A 27,686-nucleotide genomic window follows, 5' to 3' on the forward strand; every position below is an offset into this window, starting at 1 on the left:
GAAGAGGAGGAGAAGCCTCCCCAGTCGAGTGAGTCTTTTATAAAAATTCGCAACATGTCATTGGAGTCGATGCTGGGGCACTGTGCGAGCGTATCGTGAGGAGAGCTTCAGCCACCAGCACCAGCGGCAGCTCTCGAGGCACCCCCAACTCTTGGACCCGTTCATTGTCTGGGCAACTTTGACTGCGCAGGACACGGAACGGACACGGACACGGACATGGACATGGACATCGGCATCGACGTGGACATGTCAATGTCTATCTCCCTTGCTCTCTGTCGCTGTCGCTGTCGCTGTCGCCGTCTCTGCCTGCAACTCCGACTCCGGCTCTGATCCATATCGTTAAAAGTTAACGCTTTAGCGGCTTAAACATGGCTTTTAGCGTTAATTAACAACGAATTTTCGAAAAATGCAAAATGTGCGCCACTGCCACTGCCACAGCCCCAGCCGCAGCAGGAAACGGTCGACCCAACAAGTAGACAGAATGTTAAGTGACACGGAGCCGATAAGCTGCCGTGGCCCGCAGCTACATGGACCCGCCGAAAAGTCGACAAAAACATCGACATTGCAGGACCCTCGCTGGATATTTCCACTTTCAAATGCTGCTTGCACAATCAATATTTTTTCGAGGCAATATTTTCGGTGTCCAGTGCAGTTCGATATATTCAGTATTCAATATGGAACCCACAAAAAAGAAGAACAAAAATTTTACTGTTCCTTATTTTTATTTTTTGCTCAATTTTTAACAACATGCAAAGTCATGGAAATGAAATTCAATAAATGTTTATGGAATAAAATGCATACAAAACAAGGATATGCACCATACGGAACGATGGTCAATTTGATTTGAAAAGAATAGAACGATAAAAACCTCAGAGAAGGGCTCTGTGAAGATAGCAATCGCCTTTAACCGATTGATCCGTAGTCTCTCGTTAATCCTCTTCATTTTTATAATTTCTTGCCACCCATAACGGCTCTGGAAAAGAAATCCCATGCCAAATTCAAATACACTTCACGTAATATATATCATATCATTTTTATTCAAGCAAACTAAAAATTAACAAATTGTTTAACCAAAAAAAAAATTTCTTTACACAAATCTTGGGGCCAATAGATCCACTATTTACACACATACATATACCTATGAGTATAGCTAGTTTAGGCGATTATTAGACTGCATTACAGTATTACACAACTGCCACGGACTACGACAGCAGAGGGCAAGTGTTATAGAGCCTATAGTCGTGCTCTGTTTGGAAGCGCAAAAATAAAAAAAAAAAAACCTAAACGTAGACTAGACGATTAATTTAACTAACGGCTAAGCTGATTGGAAGAATCCGTTTTACTACAGGCTATAGGGAAGCACTTGGAAGTGTGTTGGAATTGCAAGATCTGCGAATGTCGATCCACAGATTGTACATACAGTAAACCTTATACCTTTAGGAAGCACAACTTTCATTTAAAAAAAAAAAATTATATATATATGTACAGAACCATCGTTCATCGTTCATTATTCATTATTCATCATTTATCATTCGTTATTCGTATAGTACTTTACAGTTTACACCTTAAATGTTAGATCACAGTGGCGAGATTGGTTTTTCGACGCCTGCCAGATCGGTTCTGAACCGAATTAGGGGGGGGCGGGCGTGTGCCTGCAAACAGCCAAATGGAGGATCCGTCGGACCCATTGGGAACTCCGGCGGACACTCATCTGGGCGGACAGAAGCTGAAGTAGGGGAATAGCTGGCAGTGCAGGGAGAAGAAGCGCTTGGGATCCGTCTTCAGATCGAAGCCATCCACCTTGATCACGTTCCACTGGTTCTTCATGTGGGCGTAGCTGAAGGACACCTGATCGTGGAACGTATCGGAGCGTATGAACTCCATGGGCTCCAAGTGCGAATGGAAGTTGTCCACCACCGTCAAGGGCACCTTCAGAAGATGCTCTGCGGAGATTGAAGAGAACAAACACAAAGGAAGAACAACAGTTAGTCCCTGGGCCAGTTTCCTCTGCAGAGTGTCCTTAGAGTGTACTCACCTATAATGAAACCCATTGTGACATCATCCGGAAAGCGTATCTTGTCGCCGATGCTGGTGAACTTGCCGCCACCTGCTATGGGGCGCATCTTGAGCGTCAGGGCCCGGCTCAGACAGAAGCCAGCGCCGCCAGTGGCGAACCAGAAGGTTATCTTCTTGTTGGTTGTCGTGTTCTTCTGCAGAGAGGAGAGAGCCGAGAGAAAGGGAATATTAACGGAAGAACTGGCTTATGAATGGGGACGAGGATGAGCAGCGCAAAGGATAAACTTGGATAAAAATCCATTTTTTCTTCGTTTTGGTTTGGCAATGGCCCAGAGAAAATTGCCTCAAAATGAAAAAAAAAAAAAAACACCACAAAAAAACCCAAAAACCCGAAAACTGGCCCATGCACCTCGTATATGATTAATTGACCATGTAAATGGACATGTGCGAGGTGGAAACTTAATACGTGGGTCTCCGGCCCAAAGAGTAAGTCGAGACCTGCACAGGATCTCGTCTCCCTCTTGCCACTCTTGGCCTCTCTCTGGCTCCCGCTCCTTGGTTTTGGTTTTTGGTCCTCAAATCAAGCGTAAAGTTTGGGGTTTATTTTTTAATTAGGTATGGAGGTGCGTTCAGGGCTGGAATGGAGTCCCCACTCGACCGAAAGAGCCCGAGAGGTCTGCTACTAAATTTCTCTTCGATCAATCGCCATCCCTGGCAACTCTGGCCTAAGCCGACAAAACTGTGGCAGCCACATTCATTGCGGGATCAGCTGGGGCGATATTTCAAATGGTCTGGAATGGGAACGGGCTCAGAGGCTCGGAATCGGATTCAGATTCAGATTCAGGCTCTGGCTGCTGCTCTGGCCCAATGGCTATGGCTATGGCTATGGCTTTGACTACGTCTATGGCTTTTGCTTTTGCTATTGCTATTGCTATTACTGTTGTTGCTATTGCCGCGCCAGATCATATCGGTTATTAATGATAGCCTGCGCTGGCAGCTGTAAGCCAAATGGCGGCATAGACAAATGGCCCGGGCGGCCACATAAATAACACAAGGCCCGGCCCGGCCCGGCCCGACCAAGCCTGTTGTTCGAAGCGAAGGAGGAGAGAGAAAGGCGATCGTAGCGACGGGTCGGGACGGGACGGGACGGGACTGGACGAGGCAAAAACTTGTAATTACGTATAGGAAAATGGGCAGAAATAACAGGGATTTGCACTTACGCTGTCCAAGTGGATCTCCAGCGGCGAGGAGATGCTCGGCTTGCCCAGATACCAGTCCACACTGGGGCTGTACTCGTCGAGCAGTTTCACCAGTCTCGGCACATTGACATAGTTGTCATCGTCAAAGTGACAGAACCACCTGGAACGAGAGAGAACATAGTAGAGCATTCATTACTAAAATTCGTATCGATAACATCACATTCATATTCCACATTCGAATTTTCCCCGTAAAAAAAAATACACAAGTAGACGATATGCCCTCCCACGTGGAACTGACGCTGGAGCAGCTGGTGAGGATTGCTGTGGGTGTGCCGGAGATGACACACGTGAATGTGGCGGTGCTGCACAGTCTGCTGAATGTGCTGCTGAAGAAACTGAACTGCCAGGACGATCTGGTGACCATTGGCGGGTTCGAGGGCAAGTGCATGGAGCGAATACTGGAGCAGTCCAAGTACTCGCCCCTGCCCTTCGACGTGGCGGCCATTGTGCCCATCTCGGAGCAGCTGGGCAAGGTGGAGCAGCTGGAGAAGCGCATCGCGGATCTGGAGAAGAACCTGGAGTGCCACTTCAAGCAGATACGTGTCTGCAACCAGGCCAAGGGCAAGAAGTTCCAGTCGAAGATGTGGGAGAAGTACGCCTCGCCCTGCGAGGACCTCTGCACCACCTGTGACGAGGACAACAAGATCGCCTGCAGCCTGCTGGCCAACGTCGACTTCATGAAGAAACTGATGCGCCAAATCGCCGGCCCCATCCTCCTTCAAATGGAGGAGGTGGGCAAGCGCCTGGACAAGTTCTACGAGACCCTCAAGGAGTTTCTGCGCCAGACCGAAGCGCTCTTCCAGCGCCTCGAGGTGATCAAGCAGTGCATCATGGAGATCGAGAGCCTGCGCATCCAGCTGCAGGAGTACAACATGACCTTCATCGGCACCATGGAGGAGCTGCAGGACATGTTGGACAGCAAGCTGGACAAGGTCCACATGCCGGCCCTCAAGATGTACATCCGCGATCGCTTCGACGACATCGAAATGCGCCTGCGCATGATCGAGAACAAGGAGACCTGCCCGCGGGCCGCAGGATTCATCAATTCGGGCCTCTGCTGCATCTCCTGCGGCAGCACCCGTGTCGGCGCCGATGTTGGCCCCCAGGTCGTTGGCCTGCTGCCCGACGCCCCCGCTCGCGGACACCCGTCCGTGGTCTCAAAGCCGGTCCACTGCCACAAGAACCTCGTGTGCCGCTCCCTCGAGAAGGAGCCCACTCTGATGGTGCGCTTGAAGAACCTCGACCTGGACGTTCTTGCCTCCCGACTCAACCGCCCCCACCACGGGAAGGTATGCAAACTGCCCGAAGCCAATGACACCATCTACGGTCTGCGTAATTCCTGTTATTCTGGTTAACTATTGCCCGCCCCTGACCACCCCACCCCACTGTTCACCATATGTTAGTCCCGATGCCAATCCCAATCCCAATCCAAACCCAAATCCAAATCGTTTCGTTTAAGCAATAAAACATAAGACCCCTCGTCTCTCAGGCCACTCTCAAGGCTGTTTCCGCTAAGCAACAGAAGCGTACAAAAAAGTGCACTAATTTAGATTGCAATTACCGTGCAGCCAGCCACGGAGGAGGCAAAAGAGGAAGGAGATAGCGATCGCGGTCCCCTACCCGGCCTCCCAGTTGCAGTTGCAGTTTTTATAGTGACAAACGATCAGCCATATCCGGTAGCCAGCGGTGGACTAATGATGGCATTAAGCGGCAGCTGAAAGGTCGACCGCTGACCACGGAGACGGAGAGTGCCAGCCAGCCTGGGTGCCGAGGTCCGATCCGAGGCAGGGGATCCTCGACTTTGCAATGATCTTGACAGCAATGGAATTTCGCCACAAGAAATCAGAATATCTGTTGGAGAATGCTGGGAGAGCCCTGAAGGGGGGTTGCGAAAACAAAGCTAAATACTCGTGGAAATCTCCTGAAATAGTAGTGCCCTTGGCACCATTTCCACTACTCTTTGGTCCTGCAGGGTATCCCCCTCGTCGGCTTGTGCCTCTTGCCGTTTCGCCTGGCAGCAACTTTCGTTGAGCCCATAAGTATTCAATAAAATCGAATCGAATCTTGGAGGATTGGAGGATTGGCAATGGCTTGTCTTGTGTGTTTCTTGTCTTGGCGTCTCGTTGGGTAATTTAATATAATTTTTATTGCATAAGCCGCGATACTAGGGATGGCAGGGAGGGAGGTAGGCAGAGTTTGTCTGTGTGTGTACAGGGGGGGGTAGATAGATACATAGATACTACTCCTAAGCCTGGCATTCATAAATTGCCTGCTGTTTCGATGTTGTGTCTATTGCTGCTGCTGCTGCTGCTGTGGCTGCTGATGTTGTGGCTGCCACATGCGATACCTGTGCGAAACGGCAGCCCCCCCACCCCCCTCCCTCTCTGCTGTCTTTCCCCGCTTGGAGTCGCTTCGTGACGCATAAAAATGCGCGTTTAATTTGCTTAATTATGCGCAGAGCATAACCCATCTCCCCACCAGCCCCGACTCCTGTGTCCCGCCAGCTGTCTTCGGTTTCCCCTGATGCGGCTTTCCCTGGTTTTCCAAATTGAAATCTAGCCGCTATTTTATGTTCGTTGTCGTTTAATTAACGCTCGTATGCCCCTCCTCCCCCCTCCTCCCTGCCTCTGCCCCACTCTGATGTCTTTGTGGCATTTATGAAAATGTTTTCATTTGGAGGTTCTTTGGGTTATCGATTCGGGAATCGGTGGATCGTTGGTTCCACTCTCTCCCTCTCTCTCTCCCTTGCAGCAAAAAGAGAACTCTTCTTGTGTGTGGCGTCTATCTTTGTATCTGAGAAATGCATGCGTGTGTGTGTGTGTGTGTGTGTGTGCGTGTGCGTTTGGCCATTGAAATACGAAACGAGTGCAAACTTTTGGTTTAGTTTATTTCCATAGCTGTTTTTCCAATTATTCGCCGCTGCTCTGATGTGGGCAGATTTCGATCAGCAGACAGCTGCTGTTGCTTTTTCTGCTCTCCATCCTGCCCCAAAAACCCGCTCCCGGGGCGTTGGCGGCTGACTCCATACCATACCATACCATTCCCATTCCCATTCCCAATCCCGTTCAACCAAGTCCGTGCCACATAGCAGGCGAAATGAGTTTATGTCTGGAGCCACAATAAAAAATGATTGACGGGGCACTTCAACTCGAGAGCAGAAGGAGAAACTGTGCGATGTGCGATGTGCGGTGTGGGACGGTGACGGGGATGGGGAGTCCCGGCCGGAGTCTTAATAGATTTCGCATTAAGAGAGAGAGACCGTTGCAGAGGCAACTAAGTTGTGGTGCACACAGGCAGCGCTAAAAGTATTTTGACAGCAGGCGAAAGATAAGCGATCGCCGAAAATCCAGTGCCCAATGCCCAATGCCCAGTGGATGACGATGACGAACTGATTTCGTTCGGGTTTCTCTCTGCCCCTCTCTCTCTCTCTCTCTCGCCTTCGAGAGGCTGTTGCAATTAGCAATAAGTCAGCTGTCATCTGCTGGACGGGGAGCTGTTCGAGGCGAGTATGTTTTATATGTATCTTTCGGATGCCAGTTTCGCGGATTGATACAAATCAATGTGGTCGTGGTCGTGGTCGTGCCGGGGAAGGGAAACCAACAGACAACAAGATATTTACATTAAGCAGGAGTTCCCCCGTCCGACCACTCAAATCACCCAGAATGTCCGCTGTCCGACGTCCGATCTCCGATGTCCGATGTCTGCCTCATTAACAGAGACAACAGCCAGAAGACGGAGTCCGAGAGACAGAGACAACAGCGAAAGGGAAATTAATCTTCCCATTTTGGATGCAGTTTGCTTTCATCTTTAAGTGCAGCCATGAGTCAGAGATTTATTGGTGGAGCTGCTGCACGCCTGCGCACCCGCTGATCTGTGGCAGATACAAAAAGCGTTTCACTTCTGAGCGACTGAAGAGAACAATTGAAGTGCATTTGTCAAATGCCCCATGCCTCATGCCTCATGCCCCGCTCTGGTCCGCGCCCTGACAAAAGCAAATCATTAATTCCGCGGCAGCGGCTCAAGTGTGAATTGAATGTATCTTGTGGATGCACAAGCAGCCTGGCTGCAAATTGAAGGCAATTGTCGGCGATTATGCTCTGCTCGTGGGTGGCTTTGTATGTGGGAGTGTAGCTGAAGCTGTAGCTGTGGGAGGCGCTAATTGAAATGTGGAGCAAAGCAGAGCTCTGTCTCCCTCTCAGCCGCCAACAACTTCCCGGATGTTGAGAGTGGAGTCTCTGGAGCCGCCTGAGTATCTATCAAATGCAATTGCATTTCCTAATGAAAACTCCGCATGCAAATGCTACAGTTGCAGTTGCCACAGTTGCAACAGTTGCACGCAAATTGCCTGCTTCCGCTGCCACAATTCTGACAAAGATTTCAGCTCTTTTTTCCTGTTTTTTTGTTTTTTGTCAACATTCGTTGAAGGTCCGCTGTCGCCTCTGCCATCGAATCAATTGGATAATGGGGATTGCTGTTGCGGTTGCTGTTGTTGTCTCTGTTGTCGCTGCCTGCCACAAGTGGCAAATAAATGAAATGGATGCGTTTCTCTAAAATGGCTTGGGGAAGTGTCGCCCCGGTTGGTGGTTCTTTTCCCCTAAAGGAAAAGTCTCCACACTTCACACGCATCTCTCTCTCTCTCTCTATAAATAGTTGCCCCTGGCCGCAAAAAGCAAAAAAAAAAAAAACACCCGTGGAAAGAAGGAAAATTTTCTCACACATTGCCACTACATCTGCTGCTGCTGGCTTTCCACATACGAGAGTGCGAGTGCGAGTATGCCACGGAATGCTCATGTGCTCTGCCCCTCTGCCCCACCAGAGAAAATCCTCCATTGCATTTCATCCAGCGAGTGCATTACGAACAGCGATTAAAAATGTCGCAGCCTTAGATGGATATTGAGTGTGTGACTGACTGACTGTCTGTCTGTCTGTCTGCCTGCCTGCTGCGGCGGCTTTGCTGTATGTATGTCTGTCTTTCTCTATTATTTTATTGCGGCTCAGTGTTGGGGATTAGCAGAGCAACAAGTTGCGGTGGTGGCAGTCAGTCGAAGAAGGGTGGAGAAAGGGCGCCTCTCTTTTACCCTGGGAAATTTCATTGATGGCCAGGCCGGGCCGGGCCGGGCCAGAGCGGAGTGGAGTGGAATCATTCGATTCCCACGCACCCACAAAACAGGCAGCAGGCAACAGGGGGGGTAGGGGCAACACTGACACAGAAGGGGCCAAAAATTGAAGTAGCATGTAACATCATTATCATCATGAGACAGACTTTGGCCTCAGTTTCGAGCCAGTCTCGGCTTTGGCTTTGGCGTTGGCTTTGGCAGCTCCACAACAGCTCTCTGGGAGCTCTCTGGGAGCTCTCTTTGACTTTGCCTTGATTGATGCCGCTGATGGGCCCATCCTTGGGCCCTCCATCGCCACCGCCACCGCCACCGCCACCGCTATCCCCATCTCCATATCTCTTTGTTCCATTTACATTTTATGCTGTGAATATTACGCATATTACGTGTTGTAATTACCCAAAGGGGAAGGGAGCTGATATGCCGTTATTATGTCAAAATGTTGATTACGAAACGTGCCGCACTCGTCTGTACTCCCCGGGTTGTGAATGTGGATGTGGATCTGGATCCATGGGATGCGTCATTCGAAAGGGAGACCAGTCCCGCAGTCCCGCAGTCAACCTCGGACTGCAATCAGATAAGTGGCTGTTTATACAATTGCCTGACAAGTTCGCCATGCCGTACGAGTATCTGCTGGATACATACTCGTAAGGTGAGGTGTGGCACACACACACGCCCAACCTCAAACCCCAAACCCAAACTCAATTCGAACGCGAGTCCGAATCCGAGTCTGGGCAGAAACAAAAGATAAATTAGAACTTGAAACGAATAAATCGAATAAGATTAGGCGGCTGGCCCGAGCTTCGAGAAAGGAATTTAGAGTCGAAAAAACACACAAAACTAATTAATAAATCGTGGAGCCAAGGCTCCGAACGCTCCACTGTCGCGCACAGTGGGACGCACCCTTTCCCGTAAACACCTCTGGCGCCCCAAATGTGGAATTTCTTTATGAACACTGTCCGAGCGGGGGTCTATAATTGATGACTGGCTGTCGGTTGATTTGGAGTAGGAGGAGGTGCTTGGGTATGGGAGATTGGAGACTGGAGATAGAGGAGTGACGTGCCAGGTCATCGCCTAGTTGCTGTCTGTCTTCTATGACTTGCAGTTGCTGCTGCTGTTGTAACTTTAATTAAATTGCACTAATTGTTCGGCATTATAATGGATACCCAACACCGACAACAACATGGCTGCTCTCTGCTGCCACTGCCACCGCTGCAACAACATTGCTGCCACTGCAATTAGCCATTCAAGGCGATTCAAGACGGAAAGGCGGTTCGGTTCGGTTCGGTTCGGTTCCTTCCCCTGGTGCCCGCGTTCGCACAGTGGGGCAAATAATTCATGTTTTATGGCAAATAAATTTGCATTACGTCGCGTAACAAAACGCAATTAAAAGAACTGGTCAGATTTGCATTTAATAGAGCTACTTTGGGGCCTGGAGACGGAGACGCCCCACGGTTGCCAGCCACCAGACTGCAATTCCATGCAACATGTTGTTGCTGTACGCACAGCAGCAGCAGCAGCAGTAACGTGGCGTTGTAAAGAGAGACTGGTGACTGGAGACTAGAGCGGGGGGCAACACAGCGTGGCATAATTGCCAGTTCGAATGCACGTTAATTAACCTCTTTTTCATGTTTCGCCTGGATTTTTGTTTCGGGATCCAGAGGATCCTCAATATGTTGCTGCTGTTTGCTGCTGCTGCTGCTGCTGCTGCTTCTCGTCGCAACATGAGCAAAGTTTTAAACGTTGCCAATCAGCCAAGAAGGATGCCTGCCTGCCCGGCCGACCGACCGTCCGTCCGTTCGGTTTCCTGTGCCACCTGATACCATTTCGGGACCCAAGAAGCAGCCACCAGCAGCGCCAGTGTGGCAGCCTCATGGCTCATGCCTCATCTGGCTCATAACTGCACATTTTCATTGCTGCTCATTTATTTTATTTCAGTTTTGTACAACAGCAACACAAATCGTTGCTGCTTGGTGTTGTTGCTGTGGCTGTGGCTGTTGCTGTTGCTGTTGCTGCTGCTGCCTGTTGTTGTTGCAGTTGCAGTTGCAAGCTATTGATTGCATGCTCCGCGCTCGTATAATGACAGTTTCAAGTTCTAAGCCAAAACGGCAAGTCAACTTAAGATGAAAGCAGCAGCCAGCAGGCCAGCAAGCCCCATCCAGCCAACCAGTCGTCATCGCCATCCTCCATCATCTAGAGTCCGAGCATGTCCAAGTTGTTCTAGATTTCTGGATGATGTTGTGTGCCCCTCTGTTGGTAGCACCCCCTCCCTCTCCCCCTCCCCTGCTGTTGCTGCTGCTGGTGCTCTCAGTGTAATTACAAATAAGCGAAAAGGGAGGGAGAGGCCCCAGTCACAGCAAAAGCAAAAACCAGAAAAGAAGGCAAGCTTTTGGATTGCAAGGCTCTTGATACCCTGACAGATTGATCGTTCCTTCGTTGGATATAGCAAAGACTATTGCTTTAGCTGAATAGCAAACGTCTTGCTAAAATCAGAAGACACGCTGCCAAGAAGGGTATCTCAAAAACGAGTAGAATGTCTAGGCTGCTCCTTTGGGCGCTAGTTGAAGTGTCTTTTTCTGGTCCGCTCCTTTTATTCTCTGGTTGCGGTCGCTGGACAAGTTTTGAGTGGATTGCTGCTGGGGCACTGTTGCTGCTGCTGTTTGCTGCTGTTGCAGCGTCTTAATTGCGCAAATTAGAACGCATGGCAGCTGCAGCACAGAGCCAAGAGCGAGTCGAGGAGAGAACGCCCGAGAACTGGGTGTTTTGTATTGCCATTGCCCATGGATAGATTGCTGTGATGGGCTTCTTCTGCGGTCGCTTATTAAAAGCATTAAAGTCTATTATTACAGAAACAGCAGCAATAGCAGCAACAGCAGCAGCCATAGACATTGCCACAGGCAAGGAGTCATTGCTCTCGGAGATGCCTCTTCAAGTTGTTTAACAGAAATGCATCGAATGAACATTAAGCTGGCAAATATGACAACATTTTAGGAGGCCCTGCAGGCAGCAGCAGCAGCAGCAGCAGTACGTACAATACAGCATTATGATGCTGCATACCCATCTGCAACATGACCTCTTGCCGCTCGCTGCCCGGCCGCTCGCTGTCCGGGCTAATGCAGTAATTCTGCATGAAATTGAAGTCGTACGAGGCACCACACGTACGACTACGAGAGTACGAGAGTACGCGAATACGAGGTCTCACTCCCATATGGGTGCCCCCCAATCAATATTGTATGTGTGTAGATATATGTATATATTTGCAATTTGCAATCTGTATACTCACTTCTTGCCGCTCTCCAGGAAGACATCCAATTCGGCGGACATCTTGCAGCAGAGCGCCTTGCGAAAATGGCCCTGGGAGCACTTGGTGTTGATGAGGTGGCCCTCTGGAACGGAGAGAGAACAGAACAGAACAGGGAAAAGAAGGAAAGGGGGGTTTAAACATTTTGATAAAGATTGGTAATTAAGCAGAAGCCAAAGAAGAAACAGGGAGCAGGGAACAGCCATTCGGTGGCAGTGGCAGTGGCATGGTTCCACTTCTATGTTAATTAACTAAAAGGCCAAGTTCATATCGCCCCAAAACAGGAGACGGGGCACCCGAACAGTAGCTTGTTAGTCGAGAATGCCGCTCATATCCAGCGGATACATTTTGTATCGTTTGACAGCCGCCGCCGCCGATAAAGATGCAAGCCCAGGGAAAGGGCAGCAGCAAGGGCAGGAGCGGCACTGAAAGCAGAGCACAACGCACAAAAACTTTTGCGCCTTAATTGGATGAAAATTGTTGAAATACTTAAGAACACACTCGGACACAGGGAGGGAGAGAGAACTTATCCTTTGTCCAGTCCGGCAGAGGCAGGCTAGCGGGCAGGCGGGCAGCGGCAGCACAGGCACACACATAACTCAAAATCCCCGAGCGTGTTTAGCAGAATCCTTTCGGCCAGCTTTCGGCCTAATCAAAATACCAAAAACGCAGGGCCCCAAAGAGGAGACTGCGTCTCCGTCTTCGTCTGCGTCTGCGTCTGTGAAACCTGAGATCGTCTCAGCCTGCTCTCTGCTCTTTGTGTGTGTGCGTGTGTGTGCCTGTCTGCTGGAGTGTATGCAAAAATGGAATATATGTACAATTTGTTGTTTAAGCCAAAAATTGAAATTTGAACTTTTTTTTAATTAAACTCTCCTCCGCTTCGCTCTGCTCTGCTATGCTGTGCTCTGCTCTGCTCTGCTCTGGTCTCCTGTTTCTGGTAGTCTGGAAATCGAAGCGCAGGCCAGAGCCTGCAATTCAATTAAAATGCGGGTGAGTGATGAAGTCCCCGTCTCCCGTATCCCTCCTCCACTCTCTGTCTATAGAGATGATGGAATTTATAAACTTTAATCGGTTTTCGGATTGTTTGTTGCTGCTGCCGTTGCCGCTGCCGCTGCCGCTGCCGCTGACTGCCCAACAGACAGTGGCCAATATTAGGCGGTGCTGGGGGCGTGGCCCTTGGCTGATGTGAAACTAAATTGAGAACAGGCCAAAGCCAACGAAACGGATCGCATTTTGGATCGAATCCCAAAGGTAAGAGGTCGAGGGTCCACGTCCACGTCCAGGTCCAGCTCCAGGTATAAAGAACTTCTTTTGTGATAAATTTGTTTTTCCATCCTCTCCATTTTCGGATATAGTATATTATTTTTGGGCAAAAAACAAAAACCAAAAAAAAAGGAGGATAGAAAGCGCGGGTGCGGGTGCGGGTGCGGGTGCCACTGGGGGATAACTTATGGCTTCCTCTCTCTCTCACTCTCGTTCTTTCTGTCTACTCACTTGTCCTCTCCTGGTAGTAGTGATCATCCGTGTCCGTAAAGAACCAGGTCTGCAAAAGAGAAGAGAAACAGAAACCAAAGTTAGACAGATTTGAGATTTGCATATGAATCATGTAAATTACAAGAAAAAACCAAGCCACCAAGCCAGCAAGCCAGCGAGCAGCCAAGAAACCAAGAAACCAGAAAGTAGCAGCCTGGGAACCCACTTCCACTTGTGATTTTTACAGCCCCGGACTTAAACTTAATTATTCGAAGACACAAAACAAGAAACGAACGCGTTTGCCGGCCTACAAGAATCAGCCAGCAGCGTCCGTCCGGCAATCAGATAAGAAAATTCCCACACACCCTTCGGGCTTTGCACTCTACGTCTACGAATACCGTCTACGAGCCGTTCAAGAAATAACTCAAGCAAAAAGCCAAAAGAAAAACCAAGTGGCCCAAAGAAATCAGTCAACATTGGCGGTGGCTCTCCATCGGGTTCCATTTTTCCATGCATCGCTGGCTGCGGTAGGGTAGGGTTCTGTTCTTCTTTCGTTCTTATAGGGAGGGAGGGGGACGACGAGACCCCACACCTCCTCATTAGTGGTCGGTCGGTCTCTGGGAGGCTTTCTCTTTCCACCCGGGCTTTAATCTATTTGGCTGTTTTCCGTGGGACATTCCCTATTCATTCAGCTATTTTGCATCTACACACGAGCCGTATGTATGTATCTGTATCTGTATCTGTATCTGTATCTGTTGCTCTTTCTTCGCTGCTCGTAATAAATTTGTTAACCCAACAACTCAATTGGTTCCCCTCCTCCGCCGCCGCCTTGGGATTGGGATTGGGATCGGCCCGAGTCTGGGCCTGGGTTTCCCTTAATAACCTTTTTTTTTTTTGTATTTTTTTTTGCTTTTGCCGTTGTGTCAAATCAGGCGAAAATCGTTTTAAAGCTTTGACAACTACACGAACAGCTTGTTGTTGGCCCTGTTGCACCGTTGTTGCTGTTGCTGTTGCTGTTGCTGTTAGCCATGTTGCTGTCTCTCTGGCGGCATGGAGACGTAACAGGGCAGGAGAGGCAACAACAACTTGGGCAAACAATACGCCCGCTCCGCAAGCATTTTGAGAAACGACTTGCAACAGTTAGAAAGTCAACGTTGCAGTGCCTCCAGTTCCAGTGCCTCCATTTGGAGTTCTTTATACACAACTGCCACACAGCAACACCACTTGCAACAGCAACAAGAGCAGCAATAGCAACAGCAACAGCAACAACTTGCTGCAAAAGTTTTTCATCGTCGTCTGGCTGAATTTTCATGGATTTTTACGAGATTTTTGCAGTTTACTTTTTCTACTTTTTCTTTTGGCGACGGAGGCTGCCCCAGCCGCAGTCGCTTCTTCCCTCCCGCCTTAGGGGCGAAAATGTTAACACCATGTTGCAGTTGCAGACTTGTTGTTGCAGTTGCTCCTATTGTTGTTGCAGCAGCAGCAGCAGCAGCAGCAGCAGTTGCAAGTCCGCACTTGAGTAGCTTTTAATTTATGTGACTGTTCAAACCGTTGACAAACAGCATTACAACGTGTCTCGCAAATTTATGGCTCGACTCGGCCCCGCACTGATGGAGCTGTCCCATAAATACAGTTCTTTAGAGAGAGAGGGAGAGAGAGAGAGCATGGCATGGCATGGTATGTCATCGCATCGCATCGCATCGCATCGATTGGGCCAAGTTAATTGAAAGCAGGAAACTCTATTCAAAGACATTGACAAACAAATCTCAGAGATGGGAGTATCTCATGGATCGATGGAGGACTCAAGTGTTTCGCTAAGGATTTGCCATGTGCTCATAAATTTCGCCGACACTTTTGGGCCCAGCATTTAATGGCCAAGAGCAGAGAGCGGCAGAGGGAGAGAGAGAGAGAGAGAGAGCCAAGTTTAGGTTGGATTTTCATGGCGTGGCAGGCATTCAATTGGAACGAAGCGATTGCCACAACAATTCGTTATGTTTTCGGCGCCCAAAGAGCTGCAGCAGCAGCAGCAGCGGCGACGGCGACAGCGACAGCGACAGCATAGGAAAAGCACAAGCCAAACGACAGCTCTAGCCCCAGCTCCTAGCTCCAGCACTTGGCTAACTGACTCTCGGACCAACAATGAATGCATTTTCAATGGCGTCTGCGTCTCTAACTGCAGCTGCGGCAGTTGCCCCAAAGGCAGGCAGGCAGGCAGGCAGGCAGGCAGGCTGGTTGGCTGGCCGGCTGGCAACTCTGTGGCCAACCATTTGGACAAACCATCGAAGCATTTTTGGCTTTTGGCGTTTTCCTTTTTGCCTTTTGCCCCGTTCGCTTTGTTTTTCTCGGTCGCGCTAAAATTTAATGCCCACCCTTGCAGCCCCCCACACTGCCCCATGCTCTGCACTGCTCTGCTCCCACCTGAAAGCACGTGGGGTGCGGTCAGCCGCCATGCCAGCCGCCGTCGCCGCCGTTCGGCTGTTTGGCTGTTTGGCCGTTTGCTGCATGCACCTCGAGGCCGGCCGCCGCTGCGCGCATTTTCCGTCTGCGGTTTGCAGCTGGACGACCAGCCTTACATCTGGACCAACAGCAGCGCCTCCCCAGCCCCTCCCCAGCCCCAGCCCCAGCCCCTCCCCAGCTCTTCTACCCACAGCTTTAAGTTGGGGTCCCAGGTCCAGGTCCAGGTTTCAGGCCGGCCACATTTTTGTGCATTGGCCAGCCCCAAACGAAAAGTGGCCAAAATTATAATCTATGCACAAGGGGCGTGTAGCGTAGGCAATGGATATGCTTTCCAAACTACCAAAAATTGTCCAAGACCAAGCCCAAGCCCAAGCCGAGGCCCAAGCTGCAGCTGGAGTCCACTCGGACTCGAGTGAAAGTTTCCAAATGAATAAGCCAGCCGCCTGGGATGTGACTAATTTGGTTAATGCCAAAAAGAGTGCCACAGCTCCAGAGTTCCGGAGTTCCAGAGGCGACTACTCTTCATCCGAGTTCAGTGCGCAATTTGCATTTCAAATCCGACCAAAAAACTAGGGAAAAAGTAAAAGCCAAAGGACTTTTGGTAGTTCAATAGACAGAACTCCATTCTCCTGGGACTCCCATCGCTGGCCAGGCACTCGGGCAGGGCATTCGTCTCCCAATTCAAGAAGCACCAAGCCGACCGCAAGATCTGTGAGGGGCGTTTCGCATTTTGCGTAATCTTTCTCAGCTACGAGGGATCCCGGTCCCATGCCCACAAAAAGGTTCAGCCAGATATTAATTATAGGCTTTGGGGGCAGCTCTGTCTTCACCTGTGCCGTGCGCGCCTGTGCGTGCCCCCGAGGGGCATGCCCATCCCGGGAGTGTTAAATACAACAGAGAAAACAAGCAAATGAATCAATTACTTGTGTGATTTGTTGTGCATCAAATGTATCTGTGAATAGGCTCGGAATATTATTCATTTGATTCATTGCCCGACATTCAATTAATGTGATGGAAAAGTGATTAAGAACTCATAAACGAGAGAGAGAGAGAGGGGAATTGCGAAAATTGAATTGAATTCCGTATAAAAGAACACACACACACACATGGCCGATGTTTGGCGGCAGGCACTGTTCCACATTAAAAAGGAAGTTCCATATGCGGGTGGATGGAGACCGGCGGCGGCGGCGGCGGCGGCGGCTGGTCTGACGGATCTGTGTCGCCCCCAAAAGCCAACAATTGAAATTTCAATTTAATGCGAAATTGAATTCAATTGAAGAGCATTGAAAGAGCAGAGGAATGAGAGCACGAGAAGAGGCCAGGCACGGGCTGTTACTATATGATATATGTACATAAGTGCCATAGACTATGTGCTAGATACAGTGCCATACATCACTATATAGCCTGGCAAAAAGAATTAAACTAAAAGATCTACATATCTCCCACCCACATCTGAGGGCCTATTCCTGCGAAACGTACTGTACCGCCTCTTGTGCGTTGGCGGCACACTTTTGGTGGAGACTATGTCCATTAATTGAGCTTTAATTGGCATTTGGCATGTACTACTCGAGCTCCTAGAAACGTATGGCATATGGCTCTCGAGAAGAAGGCAAATCAAAGTTCCCGCTACCGGACGACAGCTAAAAACTTGAACAATGAGGAACCAGAGACAGGCGGAGCTCTGGCTGTCATATGCGCGATTCTGTTTCCTTATTTATGAGCAGATGACAGGGTCCGTTGTCCGCTGTCCGCTGTCCGCTGGCCCATCTAGTGATTCATCACGGGGCCTTGACTGGTACACTGGGACTCTGTCTGTCTGTCTGTCTGTCTGTCTGTCTGTCAACATGCCTGGCGACGCTTCGCGGAGATTTGGCGGCGACTTCTGGTCGCTGGAGCACTACTACGTGCTGAAACTTGTGGCAGCCACATTAAAGCGAAAAACAACGGAGAAATGCGAGCCAACAAGCAGAAGAAGGGTTAATGAGACTTGGCCACAAACTGCTCTGTGTGACGCATGGGGCGTTATGGGTTTTTAGCTGAGAGAAAAGCGTACACCAAGACGAGAAGCGGACAATTTTACGACATAGTTTTCCACAGAGCTCTGAGAAGTCCAAGCGAAAAACTTAAGGACCGACCGACCGATCCGAGTCGACTCCAACTTCTCTGTGAATCAATCAAACAATAAGTCAGGCAGCCAGCGTGGGGTATACAGCCGTGCGGTGCACTTCATTAAAAATAAATAGTAAATGGTAAATCAAGACAAGCAAATCGAGACACGGACAGCCACCCACAGGAAGCGGGGCCCAACTAGCAGCAGACCGGACCCCCTTCTCGAAACACTCCACGCCACTCCACTCCATGCCACACCACTCCACGGACAGCTGTCAGTCGGTGTTCCCCGATCTATCTACAAATCCAGCGACTGCCTGACATTTGACATGCGTTTGCGGTGGCTGCTCTGTGGCTCTATGACTCTGTGACTCTGTGCCTCTGTGTGGAGACCCCAACAAATGAGGAAGCCACAGCAGCAGCAGCAGCAGCACCAGCAACAGCAGCAACTGACTTTCAAGGGGCATGCAAATCCGGGACAGACGGTAGCCAAAAAGTCAGTGCCAGGGGTCCCCGGCTCCCCGGCTCAGGCGGAAAATCCAAATGCTAATACAAGCCAAAATGCAAAGCGATTTCCCGCCGCCGCATTGGGCATTCAATCAAAGTCGAGAGCTCCGTTTGGGCCTCTCCGGTTTTGGCCAAAACTCTTTACAGTAATTTATGCTCATTTGTAAGCATGAAAAATTTGAATCATTCATCAAAGGCTCTGTCCGGAGAGACAGACTGGCAGGAGGGAGCGTACGGTGTTCCCGATCTCTTGATCTGCGAGTAAACGGTGGGTTTTGTAGAGGAGCAGCCCCTCATGCAAAAACATCCCCAATTAGAGCATGATCTGGGAGTTCAGGTTCATCTGAGGCATGACCTCTTGAGGAAATCCTTAGGGAGGTGCACCCCCGAGCATTCTTTTGTCACACGGGCTGTGTGATCTCTCGATCACAGGAGCACCAGCACCCCTTAATGTAATACCTTCTCCTTCCACAATCGACAATCGCTCGGAATCGTAATCGATGGGTCCACAGATCTGGTTTGTTACAGGCGGACCTTTTATGGGCGCTGGCTACGATGAACGACAGCGAAACATTAATCAACAGCAGCAGCAACAACAGCAACAACAGCAGCAACAGCAGCAACAATACCAACAGCAATTACAACAAATTGTTTCAAATGCGGCAGGCGCACAGCCACAGCGACAGCCAATCAAATGCGAACGCAACATTGAAGTTGTTGCCGCCTGTTGCTGTTGCTGTTGCTGTGTTGCCTGTCGCGCTGCTCCACATTGTTGTTAACCACACGGCAAATGACGGGCCAACAACAACAGCAGTCGACACACAGCATCATCGACAGGCCAACACAGCCAACAGCCAACAGCCAAGAGCCAGCAGAGTTTCCATCAAAATAATTGGCCAAAAGCAGCGCAGCGATCAATTGTTGTTGTCGGGCAAGGAGAAATGGATGCTTGCTTGTTGCTCGATGGCTGGATGGATGGCTGGATGGATGGATCGATGGATGGCTGGATGCCATGCCGTTTTTAGTGAGGAAATTACCAATCGATATGGTAGCGAACCATCGATACCGATAACGATAGCCGTTTACAGCTTAAAGTTGCATGTCCCCATTGAGTGTCTCTGCCTCCCCCTGCTGCCACAACTGTAGTAAGCAAATATGAGAGAGGGAAAAAGTTGAACAAAAATGATATTACAACTAGAGGATACCCCGCACCTTGATGGAAAGTTCTGCTAGAAGGAGTTCCAGCTGGCTTCTTTCCCAGTGTGGCTTAGCAGCATACTTCTCTCTCGCTCTCGCTCTCTCTCTCTTTTAATGGCTCCACGGCTCTACTAGTACTCGTATAAAATGGCTTTCATTGAGGTACTTCCACTATCCTACGATCTATGGTCCGCTTCCTTCTTCCAGCATACCCCCCAGTGTGCTTTGCCATTTACAGGGTATGCAACAGTACTACTACATGCCCTGCAGCATTTCCCCCTGGCTCGGGCTTGGGGGGGCTGGCTGGCAACTGCCTGGAAACGTGCTCGTCAAGCATTTTTACAATTTTCAAAAAGGTATAGCCCGCACACACATGCAATTCCCCTCGGGGCTTATTTATTTGTGTGCTGTTCAGATGTTTTGTTTTTTCTGTCGCTGCTGTTGTTTTCGTTGTTGCATGCAACTCAACGTCAATGGGGCACCGGGGGAGGAGTACCGTGCAGTGCTGTGCAGTGCCGAGTGCAGTTTTGTGTAAACAATAACGAAACACATTTGTGACGCGTGATTTTGCATAAGTTGGCACAGGCAAGAGGACTCGGTGGACGGGGGTGGATGGGGGGCAGGGGAGGCGGGGAGGCGGCACTCTTGCTGCTGCCACAATCATCCTTTCACCCAACCGAAAAACCCATTGAAAGAGAGGCCCAAAATTCGATTAAATGTCGGGCCAACGAAATCGGAAACAAAAGCGTTTATCCATTCAGTTATAGCCGCAAAAAGCAAACTCCATTAGAGGAGAGGGGTGGGCAGGGGGGCAGGGGGCCTCCCCATCAAACAGTGGATATCCCCAATATATTCGTACGAATTGCGAGTTTAAGCCACAAAATGAATGAAGACATTTTTATGGCCAATTAAGCGACCGCCACAGAAATCATAAATAGCCAAAATGAGCCAAAAAAAAAACAAAAAAGCAAAAAAACAAAACCAAAATAATAAAAACCGATCCAAAATCGAATCAATTCCAGACAGCTTAAAAACTCATTATGCAAATTGGTTTTGCTTTTTGTTTTTGGTTTTTGGGAGACTGGGCCGGGGAGATTTGGCAAATCTTTCAAATGAAATCTGTGGCAACCTTTGGCGCTCGGGCTGTCGCTTGTAGCTGGCCTTAGTCCCCACTTAGCCCCACACAAATTGTCGGCCACCCACTCGGAACGAGTCGGGAAATTAGCTGCAAGCTAATCTGCGATCTTCCACGGAGTCTCGCGAGGAGTCTCGTACTAGCGTCTCCAGGGTCTCAAAGTCTCTCACCTGATCGCGGGCCAATTGGAACCAGGTCTTGATGATCAGCGCCAGTCGGGTATCGTGATAGTTCTTCGTTGTCTTCACACTGATGAAAATGTCATCCAGTTCGGTGATGGGCGGCTGCGGCGTCGCTGTCACCGCTCGCTGCGAGAGGTCGTGGAGCAGCTCCCCGTTTCGGCTGCGGCGCGCCAGCTCTGTGAGCAGCGTGGCCGTTGGCCGCTCGCTGACCTCGATGTCGCTGAAGTTGAAGCTTCGGATGTCCTTGCGGATGATCACGGTGGTGGGGGAGGCGGCGGCGGCAGCTGCAGCCGCCGGCTGGGTGGGCGTCGAGCTGGACGAGTGCAGGGCATAGTCCTGCAGCAGCTGGTCGCGATGTGTGGTCACAACAGGTTCATTGGCATTGGCATTGGCATTCGTATTGGCATTCGTATTGGCACTGGCATCCACCTGGCTGTGCGGCACCTAAGAAGGTGCGAGGGAGAAACAAAGAGAGTGGGGGTGGGAGGGTTAATGTAAATTTGTTGTGTAAATCGCACGTAGGGCAATAAAAAACAAAACAAAAAAAAATGATGAAGACAGACGCCTATGCCGCAGATAGGCAGAGGCAGAGGCAGAGACAGAAACAGAACCAGAACCAGAGACGACCCATCATCCACAGGTCCAGGTCCGCCTCCGCAGGCGTTCGAGGCATTTTCACCTGGCAAACAAAGGCGAACTTCAATGGCAAACAACAATGGCAAACAAATGAGCCGCAGAGGCAGGCAGAACAAACAGAACAAACAGTGCCACAACATCTCCCCCTCATAAATGCTGAGTAAGAGCAAACACACAGAAAACACCGAAACGGGGATCGGGATTGGGATTGGTATACGGATAGGGATACGGATAGGGATAGGGGGATCTGGGGATTGGAACTTCGGGAAAGGGAACCCCTCTTTGGTGCTTCGCTCTCTCTTCACTCTTCACTCCTCCCCTCGCCCCTCTTCGCCCTTCTCGTTGCCCCTTGATTAATTTCCACTGATAACAGGTTCATTTGCTTTTGTTGAATGCTCGTCGTCGTTGTAGTCGTTGTAGTCGTCGTCGGCGGCGGCTCTTCAATTGCTCTTTCCAGATCTCCTCCGTCTTCGTCTTCGTCTCCGTCTCCGCTCTTTAATGACCCACCGGAATGGGGACAGGTGGAGACAGGGGAGTGGTGCTGGTGCTGGGGCTGGTGGTGGTGGTGGTGGTCTCTTTGCTTTGAGGCGATTCTGATTGAAGAGTGCTGATAAGTGGCACAGCAGAGCACTCGGATGATGAGACACCTCGACTGGGCAATACCCTGGAAGCCATCGATCTACTTTTCCCCAATGAATTTCCGTTTCTCTATGCAAATCAGAAAGCCCAACTTCCGTCATAAATCCATTCACAGAATAAAGACTGAATCTCCCTCTCCCTTTGGGAGCTGCTTCACACGATATTGTCCCGTTGATAGCAGCAGCCGCAAGTTGTGGCGGTCTCATAGAATTTTATGGCCGCACGATCGACGGACAGACAAAACGGTGTTCCAATATATAATAGAGCTGAGCCCCAAAACGGCGATCATCGAGCGGGTCTCAGGGCAGAAGCTGCCGCTTCCTGAACACAGAAGAGATATGACAGTGGCATATCAGGTGTAAACGGCTGCTGCTGGGAATTGGAAAGCTGAGAAGATCTGATGATGGGCTGCCGCTGCTGTTTCAAGCAATTAAAAAGCTGAAATATTAATTTGGCCAAAAGCAGCAGCACAAATCGCGAGCTCCAATAAAGATCTGAACGGGAAAGATACTCGAACGAGTATTCGTACTCGTATTGAGGGAGAAGTCGTGACGGGAATCGTGTGAGCGAATGTGAGCGACAGTGAAAGCCGTTCGTTGAGTGGGTTGCATAAGCCTCCCCTGGGGACACGCCTCTTTCAATCACAGCCTTTGGGTTCGAGCCACACATATGTATATACGTATATTGCTAGATATATTCAAGGTTCATGGTGCATGGATTAGAATGTGGTGCGGTGGATGCCATGATGCAAGCAGAATAATATGCAAATGAAGAACATGGAGAACCGCAGCAGGCAAAGGCTTTGCGACACTTTTGCTCGAGCGGCGAATTACTGGAACGTGAGGAAACTAACAAGCGACAGATACGGATACAGATACCGAAACCGAAACAGAAACAGATACAGATACAGGCGGAACGTGTGCCCATATATGCTGCACGCCTGCACACGCTTCAGCAGCGGCAGATACAACACACTACCAGTACAAGTACAAGTACAATAGAGACAATCCGATGGATACAAAAGATACAAAAGAGAAACCAAATCAAATGCGAACAAATCTAAAACGCTCTGGGGTATCGTATCGTATCGGAGGGGTACCGGTGCCCCCTTCCACGCCCACTCCAGTGACTAATGCTTCATTAGCCAAGTGATTAATATGTTTATAAACATTTCCATGTCAATTAATAACGAGATTGGAGACTGGGCTGGCTGGGTGGGGGCCCATATAGAGGTGCAGACGGAGGAGAGGTGTGCTTCGGTGTGAGAATAATATAAAAGGGCGCCAAATCTACTCTGCGTTCGCCCCCTTACTCTCCGGAAGATTAATGAGTAAATCTCTTACGATTTTTATATAACGGAAAACATAAATCAGCGAAAAATCAAAAGAATTCCCTACCCGAAAAATGCCATCCAGCTGGGCGGCAGACAGAAAGACAGATACAAAGATACATAGAGAGAGAGAGAGAGAGAAGGAAGAGCCTAAGATCGAGAAGCGGAAAAATCTTCATTAAATGCTGTTTAACAATATTATCCGTAAGATACAAATCTAAGATAAGATGCACACAGGCAGGCAGTCGGCTCAATTAAGCGACCACCAAAAGATACTCTGCTGCTGCCACTTCTTCTGCCGCTGCTGCTGTTGCTGTTGCTGTTGCTGCTGCTGTTGCTGCAGAAGATACAGATACATTGCGCCTTTATCAGGCGCCTACAAGCGCTTGCTGCAGCTTAATGTCGTCAGCTTTTTGGGCTCTCAAGTTGGCAAGAAGATGAGGAGATGCTGCAGCTGGTTTGGCCATGGGAAAGACCGGGATGCATGGGACTCGGTTGGGGCACCTGCTTTCGGTCGGTCGGGGGCCGTGTGGCAGAAACAGGAATCCCATACCCATGCACATACCCAGGCATACCCATCATCAGGCAGCCGTCCTCTGTCTTCGCTGATTTGCATGCTCCTCAACTCGAGAGCCTCGAGAGCCTCGAGAGCCCTGCCTGTCGTCGCTGTTATTGTTGTCATTATGTATTTACCAGGGCCAAAACCACGACTCGTAATCGTAATCGTAATCGCAATCTTACTTCGGTACTCGAATCAATCTCTCTAGGGGAACTGGCCATCAAACGCCACCATTCTGTGCGCCACTTTAAACAAATTCGTTTGACGATTATTATTTGTTTCGTTTATGATTTATGCGTCAGTCACACGCGATGGTAGACGTGACATGCTCCACCAGCCCCAGCCCCAGCCCCACCCCCCAGCGCTGGCAACACACCTAATTTCAAAATTATTGCTTTATCAGCCCGAAAGGCCGAACCCCAAACCCCACACACGAAAATCGAGAATCGAGACACAGTTTAGTGGCGTTGTCCAGTTTCGAGGAATCCGAAACGAGTCAACAAACAGCAGTATTTTGTTGTTGTTGTTGTTGTTGTTTTATTTTTGCGCAACACAAAAATTAAACAAATTGTACGTTGCATGCAGTTTTGTGGTCGCCACAACTACCACCAGCAGCAGCAGCAGCAGAAACAACTACAAAAATTAATTGGGACAAGTCACAGACCTCTGATGGAAGAGGAGGCTCTGCTCTGCTCTGCTCTGCGATGGAAAAAGAACTTCAATTGAAAAGTGCTACAACAGCAACAGCAACAGAGAGAGAGAGAGAGATAGAGACAGAAACTGGCAGTTGTCAACAGTTTTTGAATCCGGTTAAGCATTTAGTAGTCAGATATACGTATATACATATGTACTCGCATAAAGTATGTGTAGCACTGGTCATTTCTGTCTGGTTTCCGGTTAGCCCACACCAAAACAATAACTACATGGGAACACAACAGCAACAACAACTAAAACAACAACAACAACAACTACAGCTGTAAGATCCGCAGAAGCAACAGGCCACAACATCCACAACGTTGTCCAAATTAAAACAACATAAACATAAAGTTTTTAATTATACTAGAAGCCGAATTACTCGTACCGAGGAGGAGGACCAGAGGTACGAGCTACCAGAGTGCTGACCACATGGCAAAGATGAGCCAAAAGTTGGGCCATTGAGTTGCAAATTGCAGGGGCAGGGGCAGGAACAGAGAAACAAGTGCAGGAGCACACTGGCTACAGAGCAGGGTCTGCAAATTGGATATATGGATATACGACAGGGACAAGGAGGGCTACTATAATAATGGAATAATATATGAGGTAACAGTGCTCTTGAAAGGGGGGCAGAATGTAGATAGAGTGACTAATTTCGTGCCCCAGCAACAGGAATTACTCATCGAAAAGGGGAGAATCACTAAATATATATTTTCACAGAGGTTCATTGATCGAAATGGTTTCAAAAGGTCTTAAGGGATCAAAACTATCACATATTCGCTAATTCGGAAGGGAAATATTTGTTCTAAAAGGTTTTTCCACTTAAATAGTTTGAAATTGTCTTAAGTATAGGAATATACTTGGGATCCTTGAGGGAAGACTCTGATTCCGAGATCCTATGAGAAAGTGGTTTGCAATTTTTGTGGTCCAAAAATTCCCGAAAATGTAATTCCAAGCGGAATTCACATTTCCCAAAACGCTCAAAATGTTTACTATTTTTGGATGCAACAAGAGCTGCGCTGTAAGCCAATTCCCACGTGCCTCCGCTATTCGTTATCTGTGGATATGGCTGACGCGACTCTCCACTAGCCGGACTCTTGCTACGACTCCGCCCTCTTCCTTCCTGCACTCCTTCCTGCCGATGGCTGGTAATATTAGCACACAATATTTTATTACACAAAAATTTATGCAAAGCCGAACAAAAAGTCAAGAACAGCAACAATAAACGGGGTACAGGACAGGGACAGGGACAGGGCCTGTGCCTCAGAACCTGACAGACAGAGAGACAGACAGAACAGAACGCAACGGAACGGGGGATATCTGAAAGCTTTGGCGACGCTCTGCCGACGGCATCTCAGCGAAAAGCAAAAACAAAATTAAAAAGAAAAAACCAAACCCAAACCGAAACTGTTTTATATGCAAGGCAAAAGTCCAAAGGGGGGGACAGCAGCTCCAGCTCCAGCTCCAACTCCATTTCCAGCTCGGAATCGGCCTCAAAGACGCAGGCAAGGGCGTAAAAAGGTTTTAACGGCCGGAGCCGGACGTCGGACCTGTGGGACGCATGCGCGCAGCTGCAAACGTCGCCGGCGTTGATTTATGAAAGTGCACGATCGGGTGGGAAGGGACGCCGACTCCGACTCCGACTCCGACTCCGACTTAGACTTGGAGCGGGAACGGGAGCGGGAGCAGGAATCATGCAAATTTGGACCACAGATCCCCGCGTATGACAATTGCCAGAGCGAGTGCCAGTGCCTCGCCCACGCACATGCGCAGAGGCAGGTCTATTCTTCTACTCCTATGGGGGGGGTTCTTCACTCACTTGGATGCCCGGATATCCGTAGGCGCTCTGGTAGAGCATCAGCGTCATATAGACGACGGCAACGGCGAGTGTCATGGCTTGCAGGAGGCGTTTGAAACGTTGCGGCAGCGAGAGCACAGTCAGGCTCATCATATGTCGGACACACCGCACTACGCGAACATCGATCCGATCTGTCGATCGTACGAGTACTTGTCAATCACTGTCTCAGTCTCAATCTCAATCCCAATACCAAACACTTTATATGGAAATTCTCGCAAAAAATGTTGCAGCTTTTCTTTAGCTTTTGTTAAAAAAACAACGCGCGCGCATACGTCTTGCTTGTTGCAAGTTTGGGGCGAAACTGACGAGAGTGGCGGCGTTCCAGCGAAAATCGTAAACAAAACAGAAACCAGAAAGACCAGAAAACATACCCCGGGCAGGGAGAGCGACAGAGATCGGGCAAGAGAGCCCAGTGCTCTCTCAGTGCTCCAATTGGAAGCGTGGGCCGGCGCGAGAGAGAGAGAGAGGGAGAGAGCGCACAGCTGCAGCCGGGGCTGCATTGACAGAACAACTGCAGTTTTCCAATCGGAGCAAACCGCTCTCTCTCTCTCCGGCACTTCGTGTGCGCATGCGCTCGTTCTTAGTCGTGTTCCAGTCCGCTCTCTCGCCCTCTCCCTCTCTCATTTGCTGATCGGTCGGCGATCGTTGACTGGTTGGTTCCGCCTCGGCATGTGCCACAGTAGCTGCCGAAGGCGATCTTTCTCCAACCCGAGTGGGGATCTATCTCGTGGGCGTCCGTCCGTTCCCCTCCTTTGGCTGCCCCTACCTTTGAAGGTCTCTCTGTCCTGTCGGTCGGCCCTTGGCGGCATGTCCTTATACAATCTGTACGCCATTCCTTACCCAAGTTGGCAGGGCTCCCAATTGGGAGACTCCTTTTCCAGTCCTCTTCTCTTCTCTCCTTGCCAGGCCTCTCCTCTCTGCCGTCCCCACTCCCATTGCGACGACAATTCCATTAAAAGTTGTACGTTGTCACTTTGCGTTAACTTATCTGTGGAGCATGTTGTGCGATCGCATTTTTATTGTCGCCATTGTCTCTCTTTCCCCCTGCTCCACCCCGCCCACTGTCTCTCTTTGCCAGCGCTGCCCACACATTCAAGCCTGCCACATCTCCTCACGTGCTTCACCGTACTCCTCCTCCTCCTTCTACCTCTCCTTTGCCGCTTCCCTTTTTGTCGCATGGATTTCTGCGGCACTTGGTCTTTTCCTCACTTGACAATGCTT

General features: G+C 49.6%; 2 protein-coding genes across 2 annotated transcripts; one reads left to right on the forward strand and one right to left on the reverse strand.

Annotated features, from left to right (window-relative positions):
* Positions 1 to 1,065: 1,065 nt before the first annotated feature.
* LOC6604426 (fringe glycosyltransferase) lies at positions 1,066 to 26,686 on the reverse strand. The gene is made up of 7 exons (XM_026989881.1): positions 26,427 to 26,686; positions 20,739 to 21,194; positions 13,185 to 13,233; positions 11,673 to 11,775; positions 3,237 to 3,375; positions 2,036 to 2,210; positions 1,066 to 1,943 (listed from the first exon to the last, which is right to left on the reverse strand). Exons 1-7 carry the CDS (start codon positions 26,556 to 26,558, stop codon positions 1,708 to 1,710), a joined length of 1,290 nt encoding a protein of 429 aa, XP_026845682.1. The 5' UTR covers positions 26,559 to 26,686; the 3' UTR covers positions 1,066 to 1,707.
* On the forward strand, positions 3,427 to 4,790 carry LOC6597145. Its single transcript, XM_002022267.2, has one exon. It carries the CDS (start codon positions 3,491 to 3,493, stop codon positions 4,628 to 4,630), a length of 1,140 nt encoding a protein of 379 aa, XP_002022303.1. The 5' UTR covers positions 3,427 to 3,490; the 3' UTR covers positions 4,631 to 4,790.
* Positions 26,687 to 27,686: the final 1,000 nt, after the last annotated feature.

This window comes from Drosophila persimilis, unplaced genomic scaffold (genome assembly GCF_003286085.1).
Source record: "Drosophila persimilis strain 14011-0111.01,24,50 unplaced genomic scaffold, DperRS2 tig00000431-arrow-pilon, whole genome shotgun sequence".
Lineage (NCBI taxonomy): Eukaryota > Metazoa > Arthropoda > Insecta > Diptera > Drosophilidae > Drosophila > Drosophila persimilis.

Coding starts and splice junctions, on each gene's coding strand:
- LOC6597145 (XM_002022267.2), top strand. CDS start 3,491: ATGCCCTCCCACGTGGAACTGACGCTGGAGCAGCTGGTGAGGATTGCT.
- LOC6604426 (XM_026989881.1), bottom strand. CDS start 26,558: ATGATGAGCCTGACTGTGCTCTCGCTGCCGCAACGTTTCAAACGCCTC. Junction 21,195..26,426: donor ACGGATATCCGGGCATCCAA/GTGAGTGAAGAA, acceptor GCACCTTCTTAG/GTGCCGCACAGCCAGGTGGA. Junction 11,776..13,184: donor CTACTACCAGGAGAGGACAA/GTGAGTAGACAG, acceptor TCTCCGTTCCAG/AGGGCCACCTCATCAACACC.